Source organism: Oratosquilla oratoria, unplaced genomic scaffold (genome assembly GCF_046742065.1).
Source record: "Oratosquilla oratoria isolate Oo_2021 unplaced genomic scaffold, ASM4674206v1 SCAFFOLD53, whole genome shotgun sequence".
Taxonomy (NCBI): domain Eukaryota; kingdom Metazoa; phylum Arthropoda; class Malacostraca; order Stomatopoda; family Squillidae; genus Oratosquilla; species Oratosquilla oratoria.
This window is the reverse complement of record NW_027467717.1, coordinates 1,180,001-1,206,154: the sequence shown is the minus strand read 5'-3', so window position 1 is coordinate 1,206,154 and position 26,154 is coordinate 1,180,001. Positions and strand designations below refer to the sequence as shown.

General features: G+C 38.8%; 2 protein-coding genes across 4 annotated transcripts in view; one reads left to right on the top strand and one right to left on the bottom strand.

The window, feature by feature from the left end:
- Nucleotides 1-6,469: 6,469 nt before the first annotated feature.
- On the top strand, nt 6,470-17,934 carry LOC143023648 (uncharacterized). Of its 3 annotated transcripts, XM_076182237.1 has the most exons (5): nt 6,470-6,558; nt 6,762-7,280; nt 7,431-7,638; nt 8,062-8,184; nt 9,949-17,934. In XM_076182237.1, the coding sequence occupies exon 5, from the start codon at nt 10,215-10,217 to the stop codon at nt 16,233-16,235; it is 6,021 nt and encodes a 2,006-aa protein (XP_076038352.1). In that variant the 5' UTR covers nt 6,470-6,558; nt 6,762-7,280; nt 7,431-7,638; nt 8,062-8,184; nt 9,949-10,214; the 3' UTR covers nt 16,236-17,934. The 3 variants fall into 3 exon arrangements, with proteins under 3 accessions (XP_076038352.1, XP_076038354.1, XP_076038353.1); XM_076182239.1 differs by lacking the exon at nt 7,431-7,638; XM_076182238.1 differs by lacking the exon at nt 6,470-6,558 and having other exon boundaries at nt 6,566-7,280.
- A 6,087-nt stretch (nt 17,935-24,021) lies between these two features.
- The window catches only part of LOC143023642 (neuronal acetylcholine receptor subunit alpha-7-like), a 12,786-nt gene continuing 10,653 nt past the window's right edge, over nt 24,022-26,154 (bottom strand). Inside the window, exons 9-11 of the mRNA XM_076182231.1 lie at nt 26,116-26,154; nt 25,131-25,215; nt 24,022-24,483 (exon numbers count right to left, since the gene is read on the bottom strand). The exon at nt 26,116-26,154 is cut by the window's right edge and continues 76 nt beyond it. Of these exons, the coding sequence (XP_076038346.1) occupies nt 24,022-24,483; nt 25,131-25,215; nt 26,116-26,154 (586 nt within the window). The remainder of the gene's footprint in view (nt 24,484-25,130; nt 25,216-26,115) is intronic.

The window sequence follows — 26,154 nt, the reverse complement described above, 5'->3', positions numbered from 1 at the left end:
GTGCCAGAAAAGAAGGTGCAAGGGGTCAGTCAAGATTGGTAATGGGTCACAGCTGGGGGTAGGCCATGGAGAATAGAACAGCGTGGTGGCAACTGAAATGTAAAGAAGAGTGCTAACCCCATTATGAAAGGAGTGAATGGTTCAGATCTTTGGCCACAGAGTAACATCAAAGTTATGTTGTAGTAAGGGAGAACTTTGTGTCATCGGGTGAATTTCTCCCACATTTTTTCTCGGAGCTGGTGATGTACGTACAATCAAAGGTGTTCCCCATAGTTTTTCACCTAATATATAATTCAGTGCTAAGCAAGATATTTTAGGTGATACTTATCTGAACGATCTTTTTTTTTAAACTTTGTGTTTCAAAACCAACAGAATTATTCTTAAACTTAGGTTCTGCTTAAAGAAAACTGTATAGTTATTACTACTATGAATATTTAAACAGAGCGAAGCATGTACACTGTCAGACATTTGCACATTCATCCAGATGTCAAGATTTGAAGGTTATAAATGGAATTGTTAATAACTGTTGCCTCAAGTTTCACTGACTAGAAACTCGCAGCCTCTAGTTCTCCGATAGATGTCCCTGGGAAGGAATGCTGGAGTATTGTATTAAAGTTGGTCTGTTTCTGTTTCACCCATTGTGAAGATGAGGGGATTGATCATGGGTTGTCAACTCCCGTTGTGTGGAAAAATAGAAAATAGTCAAGTTGACAGAATGATCTTAGATTTGGTGTGAGGTTATTACAAGTGCCAGCCCCTGAAGGATGCACTTTGAGAGGTGAGGAAGACAAGTGGTAGGGAAACTCTTTCTGATATATGGCTGGTTACACATAGACTCAGTGAAAGGTCCTATGAGGAGACCACAACCTCTTTGCTACCAAGGGATGATATGGAGATGAATAAAATCACTTTGCAGAATAAAAAGGAAAGTGCTACCCTGTACAGAAAAGACTTGGACATGGAAAAACAATGAATGAAGTATTAACTAAATACAGAATTTACTGGGACCAACAGTGTGGCTTGTAAGTTGCATTCCCACAAGAATAGCAGTGAAGTGGGACATCAAGACTATTGCCACAATTTCAAAACCCACTTCTTCATCTCCATTCAGTAGTTCATGAGTGGTGGTATTCTTCTAGACCAGGCCTAAGCTCTCAATGTCCATCATATACAACTTTTTTTTTTCTCTTCACCTCCCATGTGATGATAATGGCTTTACATACATAAGTGACGACAAAAATTTTGTGTAAGAAAGAACTAGGAAAAACCAGGGACACCTGACTGCTCCCTCAAGACTTCAGGTTGATGGTAAGAGAAACTTTGGGTATCAGGTTAGTTATCAAACTTCATTTGGTCATGGCTTGGAAAGTACTTTTGTCTTTAAATAAATGGTAGGCTGAAAGCCTGTAGCTTTAAACACTAAGCAAGATATTTTAGGTGATACTTATCTGAATTTTTTTTTTTTTTTTTTTTTTTTAACTTTGTGTTTCAAAACCAACAGAATTATTCTTAAACTTAGGTTCTGCTTAAAGAAAACTGTATCGGTATTACTACTATGAATATTTAAACAGAGTGAAGCATGTACGTTGTCAGACACTTGTACCAATATTAAAGGTAATGGAACCAAACAACGGGTACCTGGGATATGGAACCCAGGAAAAACAGTGTCCCTCTTCCTGTTTTCAGAGTCTGTCTATATCCTTACATCCATCTGGAAGTACAACCTCTAGGGGCTGGCACTTGATCTCTGGACTGAACCCAAGGTTTCTTATCGACTTTGTATTTCCTTTACATTTTCACGTTAGGAGACCTGGTGCCTATTCCCCTCCTAGTACTATAAGCTGGCAACATAGACACTTGTTCCACACTTATGTGACACTTTCTTCCAAGAGGTATTTATGGGGAGGACTGAGGGTTGTTGGCAGCCACCACTGGGCCGTGTGTTTCCAGTTGGCAAAACTGCAAGTCAACAGTTATTCGTAGCTTTATTATGTTGAAATCTTAAGTCGTGATTTGTTTGCATTGGGCCCCATGTGTACAAAAAACAATTTTTTTCTTGTAATATTGAAGACCATCTTCAAGGGAAGGAGTGTTTAGAGTCACAAGCCTTCATATTGTTCCGTTTCTCCTACCATAACCCATGCTGGCAACATGGTGAACCTCCAATTCGTGTAACCCTTGCCACAGTGTGACCAGCTGCAGCGCCCGAGCGTCTGTCGAAGCATAACCCAAAGAATAGGAAAGGTGGAGGTCTCCGAATTGTTATCCCAGGTGAACCTAATGTGCTTCTGAAGCTAATGTTGACCTTGGAATGATGTACATACGAACACAAGAATAAATGACTGTCCTGAGGCATTCGGAGTTTCATTTACATTGGGTTGGTTTTGCTGTCATGCTCAGTGATCTATGGGCTAGACAATGGCTGTGTTCTTAAAGACTGGGTTTTTTGTGAGAGATAACCAAGACAGTGGATTGATTACAAAGGCAGAGTATGCCGACAGGAGACCTTTTGGTCTATAACTAGGTTAGATGCAAAAAATATATAATAATGATAAAATAAAAAGTTATAATAATAAAGGAAATAAATGCATAGGTATAGTTAAATAATAAAGAGGTAAATAGTAAATGATAATAATTTTACAGAAATAAATGAAAATCAAGTCAATAATAAACAGACAAATAATGACAAACAAATAAATAATCTAAAATAAATTGTCATTATAGTGCATATAACACCCCACTTTTCTCTCTTCTCTTCTTTAAATCGGTCTTGGATGATTGACAAGTTCCTTTGAGTATGTAGTGATATGGTTCAGACAAGCCAGGGAAATGAAACTCACAGTAACACTTAACACTAAGGTTTAATGATTATTAATAGGCTTGGAGGGTTCGGACGAGGTCTCGTTTGGAGAAGGTCCGGAGTGAGTGAAGGCCTCCTCCTCAAGCGTCGTGGCTGTGGGCGAAGAGCCACAGGAGGGAATGAAGCGAACTGGTTCCGAGGCTTGCTGGAAAGACTGCTGCTTCGAGCGGAGAGCTGCTGAAGATGTGACCTGCAGCTGCTTGGAGTGAACTGGTCCCGAGGCTTGCTGCTTGGAGTGAACGGCTGCTTGGTGTGAACTGCTGTTTGGAGTCAACTGCTGCTTGAAGTGAAGTGGATTATGGATTATCTAGGTAAGACCATCCGCTCGCGCGGGATCGGTTTTTGTGGGAGGGGAAGAATCTCTGTAAGAAAATGAAGATATTAGTGTATAAAAGAGGGCTATTGCTAAATTGCGCTGTGTGTGAGCGATAGGGGGCGATTGGTGGTCGTGGCTCGGGAGAAATGGACAGGAACTCGGACGGCGGCGCCGACGCCGGGACTAGAATCACCGAAAGTTCAGAAAGTGGTAGGAGGCGTAGTAGTAGAGAAAGGTGGAAAAACGGAAAAAATCTTTGGTGGGAGGTAAACTGAAATGAGAAGATGTAGTATAAGAGAAAGAAAGGAAGCGAATTTTAGTCACAGAAAAAGTAAGTGTAGATGTTTGTGCGTGGGGCGTGGCTATGTTCGTGAGAAGTGTGTGTCTGTATCTTACGGGAAGTGAGTAGAGTTCACTTCCCACGTGTAGAGAGCGCGTTCCTGATTAGCCCCAGGTTAAGGCATGAGCGTCCCTGTTTAGCCCCAGGTTAAGGCATGAGCGTTTCCTGCTTTTCCCCAGGTTGGGTTTGAGTCTTGAAACTGGTTGACACAGATTTGAGGACATCAGGATTATTTATTTTAACCCCTTCATTGGATTTCGTTCAGTTGAGGGGCTAGATCGAAGTTGAAATGGATTGAGACTACACATTTTCACCTCAAAGGCTCCTTTCACACGTATCGAGCTTTTATCGTGCGTTGTCAACGACATGACGCCGTGCTCTTTAATAATAACCGTGGGGAAGGAACCATAGGTAGTAGTCATTCACATTTCATATTTTGTATATTCGTATTTCGTATGTTGTTTGGTTTCATATTTTTGTATATTTATATTTGTATAGAATGTACTGGTATTTTTATGTAATAATATTTGCACTGGGATAGCTTGTGATTAGTTTGTAAGTAGTCTTTTGAATCCAATTCAAACCACTACGAATTCTTTCTCACTCCTAACTATCGCTTGGCATTGTTTGGGTGAGTTGCTTTGTTTACATATTGTAAAACCTTGTGCATGATCACAGTGTATGTTTAGTAATCAGTGTTCGTTGATTACATTTTGTCATTTGACTGTAATGAGTTGATTTGATCAATTTATTACGCCTAATGGCGGCAAGCAATTTACAAACTGAAGCAGTTACAGTGATGAATGTCGCGCAGGACATTGTGGAATCTAAATAGATCAAAAGTCACATAACATATACAATACAATATACTATTTATATAATCCTTATGTAATTATGATAATACTCAATTACATAATTATACGGTGCACCACCAAGATACAATATTAGTATGATATATGCATTGGAATTTGCATAGTTAGTAAAATGCTTTGCTCAGTGGCGGTAAACAAAATATAAACTTATTGAGTTACAGAAAGATGCGTGTTGCGTGGGACATAGTTGAATTCAAATTGATTAACAACCACCAAAATATGGATATCTCATTAGTAGTACATCTAAATTTTCATTCTGTAAGAGATATTTACAAACATATATTAGATCTTGTCCCTGTGGTAGTAAGTCTTTCACTGTGGGACATGCGAGACAATAATGTTCGAGTGTGTTGGCCTTGGCGAGGTGACACAGCTTGCAGGTAGAGTAGTGAGACACATCCTCAGTCTGGGAGACCTGCCACACTGGTCGGTAACCCAGCCGGAGTCTAGCACTCACTATATTGTGTCTACGGACCAGTAGTCCGTGTCGACGATATTTGTGTGAGGTGTCAATGAAGTTATCATAGTGCTGTATGGAGACACTGTGAGCTCGCTCGGTGTTTCTACGATTCACTGTTAGGGTATACATGGCTGAACACAGGATAGTTTTGTAATAACGTAAGGAGGCCGGGGTACGTATCACTGGTAATTCGAGATCACACGCAGCCTTTGCGAGACTGTCCACAGTATCGTTACCCGCGATGCCTACATGAGATGGCACCCATAAAAAGGACACAACCAATGTATTATCATGGGCATAGGCCAATCGACACAATATGCCTTGACTGTAATGTTTAGTATATGATACTAACATTTTCCTGTGGTACTATTCCTGCTTTATCACACTATTACTTAGTTTTATTAGGGGTGGGTAACGTTTGTGGGTTCCAAAATCAGTCAAATCTCTGATACAAAAACTTCTCGTGTGCAAAAGAAGTAAAATTATAGGCCTTACATACGAACATGGTCATACATGAAGAGTTGGAGATTTATTAGTTATTTCAAGATGAACTTTGGATTCCAGAGCCTTTGCATTCACCTCTGTATTCCTAAAGGGAAATATCTTGGAGATGAAAGACAAAACTATCTTCCTAGATTTATACAATGATTGAACTGGGTAAAATGTTATGATAATAATCAGTGTCGTGGAGTGGTGGGAGAGGAGCATCTAAATGGATTCGGGGTAGGGCCGGATTATCCTATACGTCAAGTAGGACCCTGACAGACCCGACCCATATTTAGCACCATTATGGTTTATGATTATGATTGAGCACATTATGATCTATGGGAATCCCAGAAATCTGTAAAATTATACATATTGCATCATTAATGCATTTTAATATCTCAATAAAAGATAAAATTGTTCAGATCTTGTATGATTCATTTAAAAAAAAAATAATAATAATAATAAAAAAACAGATAAATGATACTCCCCGACCTTACACAGTTCATGAGTAAAACATGAGTGACTCAGCAAGTCAAATCTGACTAGAACTGCGATCAGTGAAAGATGGAAACAACCATTATTCAACGTCCTTATAAATTTCATGCGAGGCCTCCTGGCCCTACTCCACTTTTCTGCGTGTGTCGAAAGAAAATTCTCTCAAGTGAACATTATCAAATATATAGCCTAAGAACAAACTAACTATATGTTTCAACTGTTGCAAACCACCCACTATAGCTAAACAAAAAATTGTACGAAGGGGTCATCTTATTTGTGCCGTTACGAGCAGTAACGGAGCCTTTTATAATTCTGTGTATCTCCATTTTTATATATACTTTGTCTTAAACCCGTTTCCCCATGGAAGGGGTATCAGTTTTGTTTTCTGTAATATTTTAATTTTAATTGTATTTCGAGGAAAGACCACTTCTGTTCGAAATTCTACCTTTTGTAAGTTGTCTGCAAGCTGTGTTTCAAGATAACATCCCATTATTTGTACGATGTTTACTTTAAAAATTAAGAACTAAGGAAGTTGTGTTACGTGTAAAGATCTGTTGCCGTTTGTAACGTCACGACTCACATCCAGCGTTGCCGTTTCGTGGAAATATCGCTCATGGTGAGGGAATCTAGCGAGTGTTGGCAACTGGCGTGGATAACGTGGACGGATTACTACACAGTGTGGAAAAATATTTCCACATTTTCTATCTGCTTTGAGGCCTCTAGCTTATTGTGTGCAAAGTTATGTTTAGTTAATGTTATACGTTAAAAGGGCTTGCTGATAACCAAATTTTCCATTAAATACCTATATCTATACACTAACAGTCGTAAAATTGCAATTATACAAGAGAAGGGTGCTTAGCAGGAAGATAACATGGTCAAGGTATAGGTTTGTGAGGTCCAGTTATTCAGCTGAAATATTGCTTCTTTTACAGGTGTCGCAACTTAAGGTATGTGAAAATGAGGTAAATAATGATGGACCAAGTGAAGAGCTTTTCCATACAGAGGATAACCTAAATACAGAAAATCAGCAGAATGAATCAGAAAATACTAGTAATGACGACCAAAATGAGATAAACAATGATGGACCAACTGAAGAGCTTTTCCATACAGAGGATTCCCTAAATACAGAAAATCAAGAGAATGACCCAGAAAATACTAGTAGCGACGACCAAAGTGTGCTACGTTTTTATGAGCCAAATGACGAATTTCCGATCCATACAGTAGAAAATCTTAGCGAAGACTATGTCAGTAGTACTGGGGAAAACCCTGACAGAGATTTCCTCAGTGATAGTGATACTGATCAAGAAAATACCGTAGAGAATCCATATACTACCTCCTCAGACTCGGATCCCTCTTCACAATCATAAGTGCCAGAATTTGAATACGACGGTGACTATGACAGTGATAGGTCAGATAACTCTTTAAGACCCTTTAAAAGGAGGAAATACTAGGTAAGTTTTGTTCAGTAAAATAATTATGTTAGGTTATTATTATTTACCTTATTAGGGAAAGAATTAGCAGTATTCTAATATTCATCGGTTTATAATGGTATATGCCTCAACAGTATTATTTATATGTTTTCTTTCTCATCTAATGTTTAGAGAACTCTGTTGGTGGCAACACTCCTATTCCACATTGTTGTGTGTGTCCGTTATGCCGATAGAAATTCCGTCAATCACAAACATGGAATAGCTTAGTCACTGTTCAGTTTTCGATCAAAGAAAACGTGTGGAAAAAATAGGGTGTGGTATTCTGGCAACGCTGCTCACATCTAGGCCCCAGTTTGGGTGTGAGAGACTGAGACTCAAGGTGCGTATACTTTATCTGTAGCCAACTCAGGAAGTTGTGTAAAACCATTATTCTGTTGCATGCGCAATTATTTTTTAGGGTGCTTACATTACGTTCAGATTCCTTGCAATCCTTTATATTTTATGTTTAACGTATAGTAACTAACGTCCCATGTTTCCAGTTTTCATCAAACCACCAAAACCCCTTGGACTTATCTTGTATGATGGCGACGCCCCTTTTATGAAGAGGCAAACGCCTCTTGTAAAGGGAAAACCCTCCTTCTACCGTCAATAAACGCGGCATCAGATTATCAATATATAACGTATATGTAAGGTATTCTTTTTAGAAGTGCACACCTTACCTACGCGGTATAGGATATTAGAATTTTGAATATTGATTTTGTAGATTATAGTACATCAATGCAATAAATATTTTTCTTGGCAGAAATAAACATCAGAAAATGCTGCTAAAACCTATACAGACACGAATGAAGTCGCTTCGACTCCTTTAGACGCCACGGGAATGGAGGTGATGAGAGAGGAAAATGGAAGATATATAAGAAATGAGGTACAAATAGTTTTGAAAATTATGAAAGCTGGCAAGGCACCTTGGTTGGATGGGTGCCATACAAAGTGTCTAAAGAAAGGGAGGTACTGTAAGCGTGGACTAGCTAGGTTGTTTAATGTGTCTTAGGGAGGGAAGAGTGCCACAGGACTGGAGGAGTGACTGTACAGTTCTGTATAGAGATGTATCTCAAAAGTATGATATGGGATGGTTTGGACACATGGAAAGAATGAATGAAGAAAGGTTAGTAAAAGGTGTGGAAGGCAGAGGTGGATAAGGTGAACTTGAAGGGATGAGGTAGATGGAAAGAGTGAAAGGGGTTTTAAGAGGGGGCAGTGTCGAGGAAGAAAGGGAGGAGGCAGGGGATAGGGATGAGTGAAGAATAACTGTGTATGGATGATACATTGATACAGCCTGAGGGGATTTTCTCCCCATCTTCTCTCTTTTTTTATGCCAGTCAAACAAGGAAGTGAGGGGGGGGGGGAGAATGGATAGTGGTTGTGTGTGGATAATATTTTGGTGCATTGCAAAGGGATTTCTCCCTGTCTTCTCTATTTTCTGCATGAGGGGACATAGAGGTGGGGTTCCTCATTAAGTGAAGTGGCCTTGATGTGGATGTACTGTGTCTTGCTGCATTGCCTCTGACCTGGGCAGTGAGCAGTAGATAGAGATGGCCCTTCATCCAGGAGGAGCAAAGATGAGAGTGGAATGGGTGGAAGTGGGGTCATGCCTTTAGATTGGCTATCTCCCTTGTAAGGAGGAAGAAGCCTTTGATTTATAGATAAATTGATTGGCAATAGTCAATACAGTGGGAGTGGGTGGGGGATGAGGGGGTTAGGGAGTGGTTATGTGTATATGATATTCTGACACAGCTCGAAGGAATTTCTCCCCATTGTTACTGTATGAGGGGATGGAGAGGGAGGTCACCAATTAAAGGAAGCGTCGTAGATGAGAGGGATGGAGGGAGGGGTGGTGAATGGGGGTGGAATGTTTGAGAGTGGAATCATGCCTTTTGACTTTGGCTACCTCCCTTGTACACATACATATACCAAGGCTTTTTCCCCCTTACAAGGGAGGTAGCCAAAAAGGAAAAGGCATAAAATCACTCCCACCCATTCCATCCCTGAATACATTCCACACCCCTCCACCCTCCCTCTCATCTTAGCACCTCCTGGATGACGGGTCATCCCTGCACCTTGATCGGCGACCCCCCCTCTCCATCCCCCCATGCATAAAGGAGAAGACGGGGAGAAATTCCTTCCGGCTGCGTCAAAATTTGCTCACACATACTACCTCACCCCCCATCCCCCCACCCATTCCATCTCATGCATCACAACATCCTCCATATACAACCATTCTCCATTCATCCCTGTCTTCTGTCCTCTCCTGTCCTTCCTCAACAGACATTCCCCTCTTCCCCAAAGCCCCCTTCACCCCATCCATCCATCTCATCCTAGGATGTCCCTTCATGTTCACTCCCTCCGAGACATCTGCCTTCCATACCTCTTTTACTAGTCTTTCTTCACTCATTGTAAGGATGGTGATTTTCACTTGCTTTGCTTTTCAGGATAGAAAAAGAATTCAGTTTGTAATTCCAGTTATCATATGAAAAAATGTATGTTTAGAAATCTAATCTATATTGTTCTCATTTCTTTATGTAAAGTAGATTATCATAAAGAATAGAAGTTTACTACTCTTGTGCCATATTTGTGTTCAGGATACTAAATAATGCTATGTATTTTAATAAATTCAGTTATCTTTTTGCAGGTTGAGGAAAGACATACAATCTACACAAGTATCAGCAGTAGATGAGTGTATGAATCCATTTTTCTTTTTCGACATTGATAAATTCAGAAGTTGAATAAAAGATCTCGGTACTTGGACATCAGTTGCATATAGAAGTTTAAATGAAGATGAATTAAGAATAAAACTAAAGACTATAACTGCAAAATGGGAATATAACTTTCAGAAGTTTATGGCTAAATATGAAGTATGTATTCAGTAATTGATGTGAGGTTTAGGTGATCGAGACTATGGCGTCTCAGGTACCAGCATATTCTGGATACTTTCATGTAGAGGATAAGAATGCGTTCAAATTGTTTGGTGCAATACGGAAGACAGGCCCAGTTGCCAGGGCTCTGGGAAGTATTGTTGGACTGCTGAACAAGTGTGAGTTTGTTCCAGTGAAGCAGTATTGTAAGGAGACCCTTAAATATAATAGTAAGGCCTACAAAAATGTGTTCAATGAAGATGACAGGAATTTGCTGGAAAATGGTGTTCCTTGGGAAGAGATGGATATCACTCTTTTATACAAGTTGCTCCAACAAATATGTGGACTTGCACCTAAAGGGAATGTCAAGTGGACTTCAGATACAGATGATCAAGACTGTTTAGAGTACTCTTTAACTAAACTTAAGAATATAAGGAATCATGTTGTTCATAATCTTGTATCACTTTCAGATGCCGAGTTAGAAAGGTTCTTCACTGATATAATAGAATTTTTGGAAAATGTGTTTGTAAAAGTGGGTGAAAAGTTAGGGAAGGACATGAGCCTTGAAAGTGGAGCAGCGACAAAGGAAATTTTGAGTATTTTTAGATCTCCATTGCCCGTTAGCAGTATTCAGGAGTATCAACTAAGTCTTGAAGAAACCCAGAAGGCTTTGAGAAAGGTGATCCTTTCAGAGGGTCAGAAAGAACTTTTTGAATTGTATGAAGGTGCTTGGGTCATATCTCCCATCCCATGGTCTAATGAAAGTATTTTCAAAGAAATAGAAATTAATAAAGTGTACACATCTTTACAATTAGAAACATCCAATACAGTAGATTTTGAGAAGCTTCTTGTTTTACAGGATAGTGATGGCTCCATACCACGTATTATATGCATAAATGGAGTTACTGGTGCTGGTAAAACTTCTTTATGTAGTTATCTTTTGTATAGTTGGTGTCAAGATCCTATGGCAATTGAGGGTATGAAAGATGTTGACTTTTTATACTTGATACGGTGTCGCTATAGTAGGGATACATCACTAGTCAATTATATTAGAAATGAGTTTATGCCAGATGCCTGTAGCAAACTAGAGTATAATGATATTTCACCTGTACTAAAGAGATGCAGAAATCTTTTCATATTTGATGGCTTTGATGAGGCTGATCCAAAGATGCAGCAACTTTTTCAAGAAGCCCTGAATTGGCCATCGCAAACCCGAGTGATTGTTACAAGTCGGCCAGAATCCATGAAGGGTGCCATGGAACTTATAGAAATAAATACCAGATGCGGCACACCTCTTACCATCAGTATTCATGGCTTTGAGGAAGCAAAAAAGAAGGAATACATTCTCAAGCTATTTAGTAACTTGGTTATTGATGTTTCTGAAAGGACATCTAAGATGAATGCTCTCCTAACATACTTGGATAATATTGAAGAAGCTATTCGGAGTAGTTTACATTTACCTCTGACACTGTCCTTAATTGTGCTTCTTTGGCTTGAGGATGAGTCTAAGGTCCATGGTATTCATACAATCACCAGTTTGTATCTGGAACTTGTTAGACTGAATCTTTGTAGGCTTGCAAAAAGATTGCAACATGGTTGTAGCAAGCATTTTGATGAGATTTTGAATGATTGCTATAACAAGTTTCTGAGTGAGCTCAGTAGGGAGGCATACATTCAACTCAGAAAGTTTCAATCCTGTATTGATGAGGGAGGGATAGAAAGAATTCAGAAAGCATGTTCACCAGATATAGACACAACTCAAGCTCTTTCCTCTCTTCTTCATTATGAAAAACCAGTTGTCCAAACAGCCAGAAGAAAAGTTTGGGTTTTCCCTCACAAATCTCTCCAGGAAGTTTTAGCAGGTTACTTTGTTCATGAATGTTATAAGGGAAATATAGTTCCCCCAGGATTTGAGACAACACTAAACAATAGGCCATTTAGTAGTACACTCATCCATGCTATTGGGTTGATGCATTTGCAAAAGCCTGAACCAGATTATGTGAACATGGAGAAGGTAGCTCATCTTCTAGATATCATTTATGATGATAGAAATGATACACTGAATTCATTTTTCATAAGTGGACTTATACTGAGAGAAACAGAATGTAGTTTGATTGGCAGAAAGATTGCCAAGAAACTAATTTCCCAACATAACATACCAAAAAGGATTTATTTGAACTTTGACCGTGATTCTCTGGAACAGCTGCACATTGTTCTAAAGAACATAGATGTTTCAGTTCCTAGTGAAATTTCTCTAGAATACTCTGGGTCAAGAATCAGATCCTACACAGAAATTATTCCAGCTTTAAAAAAGCAGAATGTCATTTTGAATCTAAGATGTTATTTCACTGGTGAAGATTTTGATCCTAAAGTTTTCAAGGAATTGATGGGATGCAATACTATTGATATTCACCAGTTAAATAATACAAACATAGCCAGGCAAATTGGCGAGACATGGGCTTCACAAATTGGAAACAAATCAGAAGCATCAATAGCAATCCATATAAAGTATTTAGATATAAATGTGAAAGTAAACGAGGAAGAACAAGTGCCTCAAATTACACTTTTTTTTGAAGGAAATAGATTTTTAAACTTCTTATCAGGTATACAGAAAGCTGGTATATCTCTTCAAAAGGGATCTTTAGTATTAGAGGGTGATGTCCCAAGGTTAGATAATGTAAACATTCATATAGTTTCTAATATGATATCACAGTTCCCCCTCTCTCTTCCTGAGATCATATCACTAGATTCTGCTAACATTGATGATGGTTTTTTAACTTTTGCACAGAATGTTAAAGAGAGGCATTCATCTCTAAGAATAAGAGAAGTTCACATCTCAAAGTGTGATTACATTTTTCGCATGCAGACATTGTTTGATGTAATTGGTTGTGATATAACTGTGCATGTAATTCAAGATGCTGAAATACCAATTCACTGCCTTGCACATAAGTGGGCAAAGAGGTTTATAAATCAATCAGACAATGGGAACACTGTGTACAATATTGAAATTAATCAAGATTATTTTACCCTTGATATTTCTATCATTGTCTCAAATTTAAAGGAATACAGGATAATGTCACTAACTACTGATTGCCGTCATGGAGGTAATATACAGATTTTAGATAAATGTGCAAGTGATGTTGTAAGTGCAGTGGAAAAAGTAGGCTTAAGAAGAGGTGCACAAATAGATTGTAATCTGTTGTTTCCTTATGGTTTTCATTACAATACTGAACTCATGAATATGATTGAAAAATTGGCACCAGCTAATGGGAAAGATGTATTAGAGGGTGGAGTAACCTTGATGGCAGATGCATACTTTAATGTAGGCATAGTATCATTGGCTGAATACTTAGATAGGAGAGGCTTTAAAATGGATAAGTTGCCAGAGATAGAAATACATAATTCAGAGCTTTTGGAAGTCATAACAGAAAATCTAGGTATAGTTATGAGACTTTATAAAGAATACGGAATTACTTTAAAATTTAGTTATCAATCCCATGTATCCACTTTTGTAATCCAGCAGTTTTGTCACAGGTGGGTCTCAACCTTAGGCACAATCCATAAAGTAAGATTACACATAAGTTGTACTGGGCCTGGTTATTTGGATAGTGTTCAGTTAAATATAGATGTTCAAACTTGGGATTCATTCCATTTTCTTATATTACAACAGAGACATCCCGGTAAGTATCTGGTTTTAGTCATTACTGCCTTACTTGAAGATTTTAGGAAGGCTTCTGTACCTATGCATAAGGGCCAAATGACTTTTGGTGTTCTGGCAGTGAATCGCATACAGATTGAAGTAATTGCTGATTTATTATCTGTACTTTCTTTCTCAGTTGAGGAGGAGCCTGTTATTTTCAGAGGACCAGTTGATACGGATGCTTTTAAAAGGATGTGTACATATATAACTGAAAATGGTTCATCAGTCTATTTAGAAAGTATTACAATCGATAGGTTACAAGATTTAAATAACCAGTTGGTGAACATGGAATGGATAAGAAAGATGGATTTGATTCCAAAGTTGAAATTGGAACTATTTTACAGTGGTTCACTGATAAACTTTCTATCTTTTGTCCAGGATTGGACAGAGAGGCTACCCCATGTAAGTAGGTGTGCCCTTAAACTTGTTTGTGAATGCAGCTCTGAGGTTAGATCAATTATTTTCAGTGTTCAGTTAGAGGAGAGAATAGAGACATTGGAATTGTTTTCCATGGAAATTGTATATCCTAAATTGTTCTTGTTAGAAGAATGTCCAAATTTTCTTAAAGGCTTCCAGGAAGCTGGAGGGAATTTAGAGTTAAGCCAGATTGAAATTATCAACTCAGATTTGATGAAATTTGAAACTCAAGAATTTATAAGGTTTCTGTATAATGTGCCTCTCAAACTGTGCAGAGTGACTGAATTTACAAGGGCATTAATGGATATGTCTTTAATCTATTTAATGAAACAAGTAAAAGATAAAGACTCGGAGATAAAAATTACTGATTGCCTAGTACTTAACTCTAAGAGTTTACCACTAGTTTGTAAATATATGAGTAGTGTGAAAAATATGTTTGTCAAGGATGATATGGTGTTTGAGCTTCAGAGAAATGAAATGCCAGAAATATTGGATTTGGAGTTATTTGGAAATAAATGGCTTGAAAGTGGAGATATCCCTACCAGTGTTAACTTAAATGTGACATGTTCCATAAATGACATTCAAATAGTTTGTTCTATGAAGGATGCTCCTCTTGTTCCAAAAATTACTTGGAGACAGAAATTAAGTAAAGATTGGACCACAGTTTTGGAAATTCTGATTCCATTTCTTAAAGGTATTCAGGCAGCAGGTGTTAAGATGGAAGATTGTTATTTAGTATTTGAGAAAATTGCTTTACTTGAATGCAGTCACAATTTTAAAGAGAAACTTGAAAGTATTCCTGTTACATTTGAAAAGGTAATTCATATTCATGATGTAGTAGGAGATGTAGAATTTATATTGTTGGTAGATTTCCTTGCTTCCCAAGGCACCCAAGTTCAAATTACTGGAACACTTACACTTGTTACTAAAGATACTCTTTTGCTTTTTGTCAAAGATTATGAAAAACTACAAAGAATGTTTCCAGACCATGTGCTAAAGCTTTGTGTAACAGGTATAAAACACATACAAGATGAAACATTTGATTTGCTTGTTTGTATGTGGTTAAGCCCTTTGGAGTCTCTAGGAGGTTCAGAAAATCTTGATGTAAAATTGACTTGCAGAGATCAAGAGTTATCTCTTGAATGTAGTATCCATAATAGAGGGAAAGTCCCAAAAATTCTATGGCTTGCAGACAGTAAGAGTTGTAAGGTAATTGTTTGGGCAAAAATATTGGCTTCTTTCATTGACCATGTCAGACTTGCTGGCATTGGTGTTAATCATTTAGATTTTGGAAATATTGATATTGTGGCTCTTACACCTATGATATTAAATAAAGTTATAGATATCCTGTCCTTAGAAAATAAGTTAGCTATGAACTTGGGCAGAGTTAAGATCAGCAGAGAAGTCACAGACTTAATAAAGTCTGTGTCTGTGAAGGTGGATTGTTTTGTTGTGGATAATGATGTAGAGTTTGTTATGTTGACCAGGGACTTTGAAGAAATTTGCAAAACAGTTGTGGAATCAAAACTCGTATTGCATTTGAATATGGAAGAATTCTTAAGGAAACTACCAGTTTGTACATTTGGTGAAAAATGGGCTTCAAAATCTGAAGTGTTGACTGATGCCAAGGTTATCATAGAGTTGACTTGTAGAGATGAAGAAATTTCAGTAAACTGCTCATTTGGAAATAGTTTGACACCTGATATCCAGTGGAAAACAAACTTGGAAAATATTGAGATTATTGGGGAAGTGCTAAGATTATTTTTGGATGGCATAAAAGGCTCAGGAGTAAAGAATGTGGTTCTTTCCTTGTGCCACATAGACTACATGGATTTTGCTCATGAATTTGTTAATGATTTGTTGAAGAAAATTAAAGCTGATATCATAAAATTAATGAAGATAGTAAAAGTTTATGGAAGTATATTGGGTATAAGAACTGCACATTGAGGATAATTGATCATTATGAAATTAGTCGTGTTTGTCACATTACTCCTTTTATTGATGATTTTAATAAATGGATGAAATTCACTGGGGGTTCTAGGATATCAGTGCTTGTAACATTTGACTTTTTAGATGATGTTGAACCACTTATGACACTAGGCCACACTTGGGTCAAAGATTTCATTTTTCCAAGCACCAACAAGCTTAAATTCCACTTTTCATATGAAGAAGAAATGATAATCATGGCATTAGATATTCATGGTTCACAATCTGAAGATATACCAACGTTTGTGTGGAAGACATACCAGGGCAATGAAAAAGTATTGGCCCAAGTTGTTACCTATTTTCTGGAAGGGGTTGATAAACTTGGAGTTCCTACACAGGAAGGAGAGATAAGTAACAGTATAGATGTGATTGTGAACCTCCCTCAAGAGCTGAGGAATTTGATAAGAACCCTAAAGCTCCATATAGGAACTTAGCATATGTATCTTGAGGTATGTAAAATCATCAACACTGTTACTGATGCCTTCTTTTCCATTCTTAGAAAGAATAAAGAGAGGCTAGCAAGAAGTGTGGAAGCTAGAGGTGGAGAGAGTGAACTTAAAGGAAAGACCAAGAATGAAATGGATGGATGGGGTGAAAGGGGCTTTGTATATAAGGGGAATGCATGTTGAGCATGGAAAGGAAAAGGGAAGAAATAGGTGTGAGTGGAGAATGGCTGTGAATAGAATATAAATTGATGGAGCTAGAAGTGACTCCACCTCATCTTTTCTGTTTTCACTTAAGAGGATGAGGGAAGGTTGCCATGTCATTAAAGTAACTGGCCTTTAGTCACAATCCAAAAGGCAGGCACTGCAAGCCCAATGGTTTCCATGTATCTGGACTGAGGGAGTAATACATCCCTTACCTCCTCTGTGAAGGGATGTTGCACAGTCAACCTAAATCTATGGGGTGAGTGGTACATAGATAAATGGCTCTTGAGTTTCCAGAAATTTGTTGTAATGACATATTAGGTCCAAATTTCATGACTCACTATTGGCTTTAGCAGGCCAGGGAAAATCCTTCATGCTTCCAGCCACGCTGCTTGTAGTGTTGTGCCTGCATCAGTGAATACACTACTTTTTTCAGATCATATTCCCCATTGCAGATCAATCACTAATACTCTCTTCAATAAAAGTCAAATTCTCACAGGCAGCATTAGTTGCCTGATGTGTGAGGATGCATGATAATGTTCATGTTATAAGATATAAAGTTACAGCAGTATTGCTCATTCTCTTTCACTCTGAATATTAATAACCACAGAGAATATGGTCAAGCCAGTTCACAGAATATGGGGGTCACTCAGCTACAACTACAAAATAGATATAATCAAGACACCAATGTCGGCATCCTCATACTCACTCACGCCACATGATGATAATAAGTTCATACAGTCTAAAGTTAAAAGGATATTACCAGAAGAGGTTATGTAAGAGAGCAGGTCTCTTTGGAGGATGCAAGTTCTCATAGTGGCTAATGAGAGCCATAAATAAAATATATATATATTTTGTATTTTGCAGAAAAAAAAACACTGGTCAAATAATTTTTTAAGCAAATTATATTCTAGCGTCATTTGTAAAATACTGCAATATATTTATATTGCAGTATTTTACAAATGCTGACAGCATTTTTAGTGTGTAATGATCAGCTGTATATTAATGAAAGAATTACAAATTGCATTAGTCTTGAATTACCCTATCTTGGATCCAGAAAAGGCACAGAAAGAAAACGGAACATTATCTCCATTTAGAAACTCGTAGGCCAATCCAGCAGTTGTTACTGGTTAGCTGGAAGCTGTGGATCTGCAAAGGATTTGTATATATGTTTTGCCACAGAAATTGAATCCAGGTATCCTTGACTTTCTTAAAAGAACACTTCCTCCCCTACTACTCCCTCTTGTTTCCTTCCTAATCCTCTCAACATCCATATGCCTTTCCTACTACACTGAACAGACATCCTCTAAAACTACTACATTCATGTGTATTCCCTTTCCCATTGCAAAGTGGAACTATACAAGCACTCCCTTAGTCCTTCAGCACATTCCTGTACCTTAGGCACACATCAAACAATCAGTCCATTATAACAGTTCCTCCCTTCTTTAGACACTCCACATGACACCCATCCGACCCAGGTGCCTTACCAGATTTTGTCACTTTGACTGCTCTTTTTACTCTCTCCCTAACTTCCCCCCTGGGGCCCAGTACTTTGATGTAGTGGGGTGGCTTGCATGTAGCAAGGACAGTCTGAGCTGTACCAGCCAGGCGCAACCATACTGGAGAGGTCAGCCCTAAGCTAGCTACCAGATGAAATCTGAGCCAAAAGTTTTTCTTGACAACTCTAGCTTGTCTTTGATCCATGGACTAGAATGCTCATAGGATTTGCCAGCCTCACCCTATGACAATATCTTTAGGATGAGGTTTTTGGGGGTAGTGAATAGACAGGGGGTCCCTCACTCTTTTCCTTTGTCAATTCCCCAATCCCTATCTATCCTTCATAATTGCTACCCTGCTCTCCTGTTTCACCATCTTTCTCTAATACTTGTTAAGGAAGGAAGGAAGGTTCTGGTATCTTGGTGCCTCCCAAGCCACATGTCTGAACCCGGTCAAGTATACCACGAGGTCACTACTTCCTGTCAGGGCCGACAGTTCACCAATTGGGGAATGCATCTTTGCGAGATAGGTGCTAGGCTGCCCACTTCCTTTCTCACTATCCAGTGCACATGCCAGCCCCATCCTAAATGGGACAAAACAAAAGAGGAAGCAAACTGCCGGGTTGACAAAGTCTAATTCACCTCTGAGGCCCTGCATGTGTAAATAAATAGTCCTTTCTGGAACTTCCCGACTCTGCAGAGACTTTTCTTTTATTGCTTGAGGCATCAGGCAACTGCAGTATCTTCTATGTATTGAGGGATCTTTCTTAATATATGGTGTGACCCTATAGATATACACGATCATGGCGGCTCTTCAAACTGTACATTCTAAACCTACACCAATACCTGATCCTCCTCCATCCCTCTCCTAATATTGCTAATCCTAGTGTTGACGATATTGACTCGGCAAAAGTAAAACCCCCAGTTGATGACTCTGGCTTGAAAAAGAACTTGGGTAATGATACTAAGACTTCATTAACAGATAATAATTCTGTTGTTCAGAAACTTACAATTGGAGTGGATTCTCAAGTGATGAAATCATCTTTAGATACTCAGAAACCTATAAATAACTCAAGTATTGCTCCTAATAGTCATACAGTCTTACATTTCAAATATGTCTCTTGATAAGAGTTATATTGACTTACATGAACGAGTTCAGTCAATTTGGACCAATTAAAGAGATCAGGGTTAAACTGACTGACAACTTTAAAGCCTAGCTAGTCTGGATCTCATTTCTTTCTAATCAGGATGCAGCTGCTGCCTGCCTGCTTGGATGATAATAATTCCAAAGAAAATGAATCTTTGGCCCAACTTGTTGCTAGAGTGCCACCTAACTTGGATATCTTTTATCCAGGAAACCTGGTAGAGGAAAGGAAAGTGTGCAGAGGCCTCCCAATCCAGCCAAGTGGCTTATTATCACTCTTGCAAAAGAGCGTGCTAACTTGTTCAAGTTTTGAAGATTCTTGGAGTCACCTCGGCTCTGGTCATTTGACTAACTTGCAGGTATCACGATTTGGAAGAAATTCCTTCTTAATTCATGTCAAGTCTTATGAACAAGCTGCCATGGTGCTTAACTTGAGACACAAATCAGACATTAAGGAAGTTAAACCCCACTATACCTTTAGTTATGCCAAATGGGTCATTTTTAATAGAGATGTCTATGACTTTGAGGAAGAAGAAGAAATACTAGAAATGTGCCCAACTAATGTTTGGAAGGTTTTTAAAATCCCTCATTCTCTATGATTATCCTAACTTTTTCTGGTGAAGATCTACCTCATTATGTAGAGATAGAAAAAGAGATTGTTCATAGACATACATAACCACTCCCATCAGTTTGAGTTAAATGACCTACAATCTTTGGTCCATGAGCTTCCTCAGCCTTTTATTTTCATGGGTGACTCTAACGCCAAGCATCCTCTATGGGGTCAATCAAGGTGTGACCCCTGGGACAATATCATTGAAGAATTTATTGATAATGACCATGTCATTTTGATGAATGATGGTTCCAAAACTAGGTTTGATGTCTTTCACAACTCAAGTTCTGTTATAGACCTAACTATTTGTTCATACTTTTTAAGATTAGACAATAGATGAAGATCTACATGGTGGCAACCACTGGCCTATCCATATCAAATATTTAAAGAACATTCCCTCCTCTTGCTTACCTAAATGGAAGACAGGAGAGGCTAATTGGGAATTATTTAGATCCACAGAGATTGATTGATTATAAGACAAGTGATTTTTCTACTAACTCTGATGCATATGATTATCTGGTAGGCATCATACTTTCTGGTGCTTTTTCAACCATTCTTAGGACAGCTGGTAAACCTCGATGCCCAGTAGTCCCCTGGTGGAATGATGAATGTGCTTTAAGCAGAAAGATTAAAAGAACTTGCTACAAGAGATATTTGAGATATCCTTGTTTAGTCAATAGGATAACATACAGAAGAGCTCAAGGAAAGCAGAAGAAAATCTTTAAGAAAGCAAGGAAGGAATCCTTCATCAAATTTATTAGTCAGTTGAAATATGACTCATTCCCTACCTTAGTATAGAATTGGATTCAAAAATGACGGGGAAAGTTTACTCCATCTCCTTTGCCCATTCTCAAGATAAATGACTCTTTTTATATCGGATGCAAGAGAAGTAGCAGAAGCTTTTGGAAAACACTATGCTGATATTTCAAGACCACTTCATTATTCACATGACTTCAGAAGAATTAGAGACAAGACCACGATTATTCCTCCTACCAATATGAACTCAGAGGATGAAATGGATCATGCTTTATCATCCCCAACCTCTCCTGGAGAGGATGACATTCTTTATTCCATGATTGTTCATTTATCCATATCCTCGAAGAAATTCCCTTTAAATGTGCTGAACAAATTTTGGTCTTCTGGGTCTTCTCCTAAATCTTGGAAGACTTTAATTATCTTAGCAATTATAAAGGCAGGAAAAGACTCCAATCTCCCACAAAGTTACAGAAGACCTATTGCCCTTACTAGCTGCATTTGTAAGATATATGAAAGAATGGTTAATATGCATTTAGTTTGGTTTTTAGAATCTAAAAATCTCCTATCTAAGCGACAGTTTGGATTTAGAAGAAATAAGTGCACTCTGGATCCCTTACTTTTTATCACTCACTTGTGAGATTCAGAATGCCTTTGCAATACAGAATCCGAACATTGCTGTGTTTTTGACTTAAAAATTGCCCACGATACTACCTGGCGGGGAGGCATTCTGAAGGAACTTGCAGAGTGGGGTATCGGGGGTAATTGTTTAAAGGATTTCTTGTCTGACTGTTATATAAAAGTCAAGAGTGGGCTCTACTTTCTTTTCTGCATATCTTCAAGAGGAAAAGACTCCCCAAGGAAGTGTTCCGAGTCCTACCTACATTTTTCAGCATAGCCATTGATATTTTGTTGGAACATGTTCCTACTGGAATTCATGGATTGGTTTATACAGACGACTTGGCTATTGTGTGCACCACATCGACAACAATAGAAACAGGCCAAAAGATTCAAGAGGTTATTAATTAACTTAGCAACAGCATGGGCTAATTGCAGAGACTTCAGATTCTCTGCTGAAAAAACAAAAGCCATTAGGTTCTCTGGACTAAGAGAGTATTCAAAAGATGTTTATTCGTTTTTTGCTGCTGCCACCGGCATCCCAACTACAAGGATTAATATTTTAGAATACACGGTTTTACTCGGTATTCTATTCGCACCCTCAATTAAGTGTTACGTTGCATTCGCGGGACCGAGAGTAAAGGGAAATCAATTAAAGGTCAAAGTCTAAATGAAGTTTGTTTGACTAATCTCTGAGTTGATGGTCATTTAGATTTTCCACAACACTTATAACATATAACTCCTTCTTAATTAATTAACTCCTTCCATACGGTGCCGCATACGTAGGCGGCATGAGGAGCAAGTGGATACGCGAGGCTGCCATATCGGCGTCTTGGTTATATTTATTGTAGTTGCCCCTGCGTAATGACATACTCTCTAAACTGTCTTCATCACATTTTCTATGGTTATCAAAATTCACGGGTGAAAGAGAGAACGATCGATATAAGCGGTGACTATATTTTATGATGCGAGTATTATTACGCCACGTCGTCGTACGGCTGGCAGCTAATGCTGCCCGCGAGATTTAAGGTCCGTACTGAAGAGGCCACTTCCATACGGCGACGCCTACGTAGGCAGCATGAGGAGCAAGTGGGTACTCGATGATGCCGACGTCGCCATCTTGATACTGTAGTCGTACCTACGTCATTTCCATTCTCTCTAAACTGACTTCATCAATTTTCTATGGTTATCAAAATACACGGGTGAAAGAGAAAGAACGATTGAGCACTGACTTTATTTCTTATAATGTGATTATTATGACGCAACATCGCACGTCAGGCAGCTGATGCTGGAGGTTGGAGGTAGGATGTCGGAGGGGAAAAGAAAAACAGTGTGATGATCCTTTAATAGTCTTTTGTTTTATTCAATCAATCACTCCATTGCCACCGAGCACTTTCGTCAGGAAACCCGCGGCCCTTGATAAACCACCCACGGTCACAAAGGATTACAAAGGAGGAGTATGCCGACAGGAGACCTTTTGGTCCATAACTAGGTCAGATGCGATAAGAATATAATAATGATAAATAAATAAATAGATAAAATAATAATAATATAGATAATAAATAAGATGGATATGTAAAGTTAAATAATAAAAAAACAGGTAAATAATAGATAATAATAAATAAAATAAACGGGTAAAGTTGAATGATAAACAAATAGGTAAATAATAAACGATGATAAATGGACACAAATAATGATAATAATTAAATAATAATAAACAAAGATAAATAATAACACACAAATAAACAAATGATATCAAATAAATGACAGGCATTACACACAAGTTCAATCCTTAAATCAGTGATGAGTCTGTGTTGCTGTTTAGAAAGAGTGTTTGACGAGGTTACCCAAGTTCATTTGTGTTTTCTTTTGTGGTGCTCTTATCTAAGACAATTGACGTCTGTTATGTGGGTGATTCGGTGGTGCGACTCTCATCAGGCTGGATGGTGCTCTGAACATAAATGTACCAACGTAACTCTTGTCTCGCGAATGATTTCTCTGTTCGATTGATTTTTTGGGAAGGAGTTTAGTCAATTACAGGGTTTGGTGGTTTATTAGTGAGTGATCCTTTAGTGATCTGAGTGTTTTTTCTTTTTTAAAGATTTTTACTGTGCATTTTTTATAGATGTTTGAGATAAATACTACTAGGGTTATTTTCATATTTGGTGTTTTGTGATGTCCTCGTCTAGTAATGGATGACACTGCAAAATATTAATTTATTTGTTTATTTATTAATTCATTTATCTATTTGTTTATCTGTTTATTTCTTTGTTTTTAATTTCTTTATTTCTTTGGAATACTTGCATTTTATACGAATTAACACACACGTTTACAATGTAGGAAGTACACAGCTATTCAAATACCATCTATCGGCGTGTGTGATAAGACGGGGGCTGTGGTCGAACTTTCGAATCTGATTGTACATTCCTCCGGCTGCTCATGCCAGCAGATCGTCCTCTGAGGACTGAGCAGAGGTTGTTCACGGAAGAGCGGATGGCCAATTATTAGGCTCCTCCTCCTCCTCCTCCTCTTCGTGGCAGTTTCCTCTTCCCATGACACAGTAGAGGTATTCTGTCCCGTACGGCGAGGACGAGAGGATGACAGCGTTGCAGAGAACGGAGACGACGATGAAGACGATGAAGAGGAAGCGGTCCAGGACGCGCCCGATGTGCCGCCATTCCTCCTTCAGGGTCCTACGGTCCTCTTGCACGGTCGCCCTCGTCCGCGTCTCCGCCAGGAGGTCCCGGATGGCGTTCAGAGCTTCCAGCGTCCGGTACTGGAAGGAAGACTTGAGGTCGTCGTCGTCTCCTGGAGGAGGAAGTGGTGGAGGCGGTAGCGTTGGGGTCTTGGGAATCGAACTCCGGACGGCTCCGACCCGGATGACCTTGACCTCGGTCACCGGACGCTCAAGGTCCGAGTCGCTTTCCGGGTGGACCTTTTTCTGCGAGTGAGAAATATTCGCTGAGAGTACTGTCGACAATAGGCCCATGCAGGACCGTGGTAACCTTTGTTTTTTGTTTTGTTTTTCGCCCTAGACGTAACCCAAAAGTGATAAGAGTCGCCCATTTTGTCGCTCCCTTGCCCTTAGCGCCCAAAGGCAAGCGTCCCTTGTGACACCCTAAATCCTGCATCAGAATAAAGTGACGTTCACACTAGAAGTGACGTCACCTCTAGTGACGTCACGAGGGTGATGAGACATGAGAAGTGACGTCATGAGAGTTGACATCACGAGGGGTGACGTCACAAGAGGGATGAGGAACAAGAATGACAAACCACAGGAGTATAAGGTCACAACATAGATTTACCCATATGTGCATAAAACCTCTGAGCTCTCATCCATGAGAGTGATATATGTCGATCACGAGTCCAGCACGTGGTCTAAGACAAGAGTGGTGGTAGTGAATCGCACAACACAAACATAATGCTCACTGGCCGGATCGAACCCTGCCACCGGCGAAGTTGAACCAAGGATATGGTTAATTAAATCCCACGCTATAAAGTCATCTGTAAGGGGCACGGTCCTTGCCTCCTGTTAAGGGGGGGTTTGTGACATACTAAATCGGTTCATCGGTCATCGGGTATACCTACCTGTGTACTCGAAGTCCATAGAGCGTCGGGACCTCCCTGGCCCACATGGAGCCAAAGGCAACGATCTAGAAGGTGCACGCATCTCCTGAAGAAGAAGAAGAAGTAGTCGTCGTCGTCTCTATGAGCATTCCGTCAACAGTGACTAGCGTTTCTATCCTTGGAGATATATCGTGGCTAATTGGAACCCGTAAAATGAGATATTTGATCTGGGCAGAGGAACGGAGGGACAGCGCAATTTAAAAAATATATATATATCAGCATTCGTTTGTGAGTGGATTTTTCAATTGCGAAAGAATACTGAATGATTATGGTCTTCAGGAGTGTGGGTAAAATCTCCTGAAAATGTTTCTCTTGAAGAAAGGAAGATTTTTTTTTTTTTTTTTTTTTTTTTTAAGAAATCACCTCAATGTGACAATTGACATATAAGGGGAAAGGAGGATAATAATTGTGATTAATTTGAGCCATGGAATACAAAGAGAGAGAGAAAAAATGAAAAAATATAAAACCAAATAAGTGAAAAAATAAATGGTTAAGATAAATGACTAAATGATTATTTATAATACAAAACGGCAGGAAAAATATTATTTGGCGCACTGAATTATATGTGACCGTTTGGTTAAAAAGAGAAGACATATTGAACAAGTCGTGTCTTCTCTATTCGAAATCTTGAGTTCGAAAATTTCCAAAATTTGTAACAAGAAATTCCGAAATTTCGAAAAGGACTACATACTCCCAATAAAGGTGGCCGCACACTAAGCATTTCCCGCTAGCATGCTACTTGGTTTGAGTAGTAACGAGTTCGGTAACGATCTTTTGTTTTTCAAATTTCCAAATGTCAGAATACAAATGTCAGACACATTGTTGAGACGTTCTTACGGAAATCTAGAATATTGTAACCGAAGTCGTTGCTACCCAAAACTAAGTAGCAAAAGCAACTAGCATGAGAGAGAGAAGGGTGGGGGGGAACTGCCCGTAGAAGTATTACCTGACCCAAGATGGAACTCTATATCCTCTGTCGCCGCTG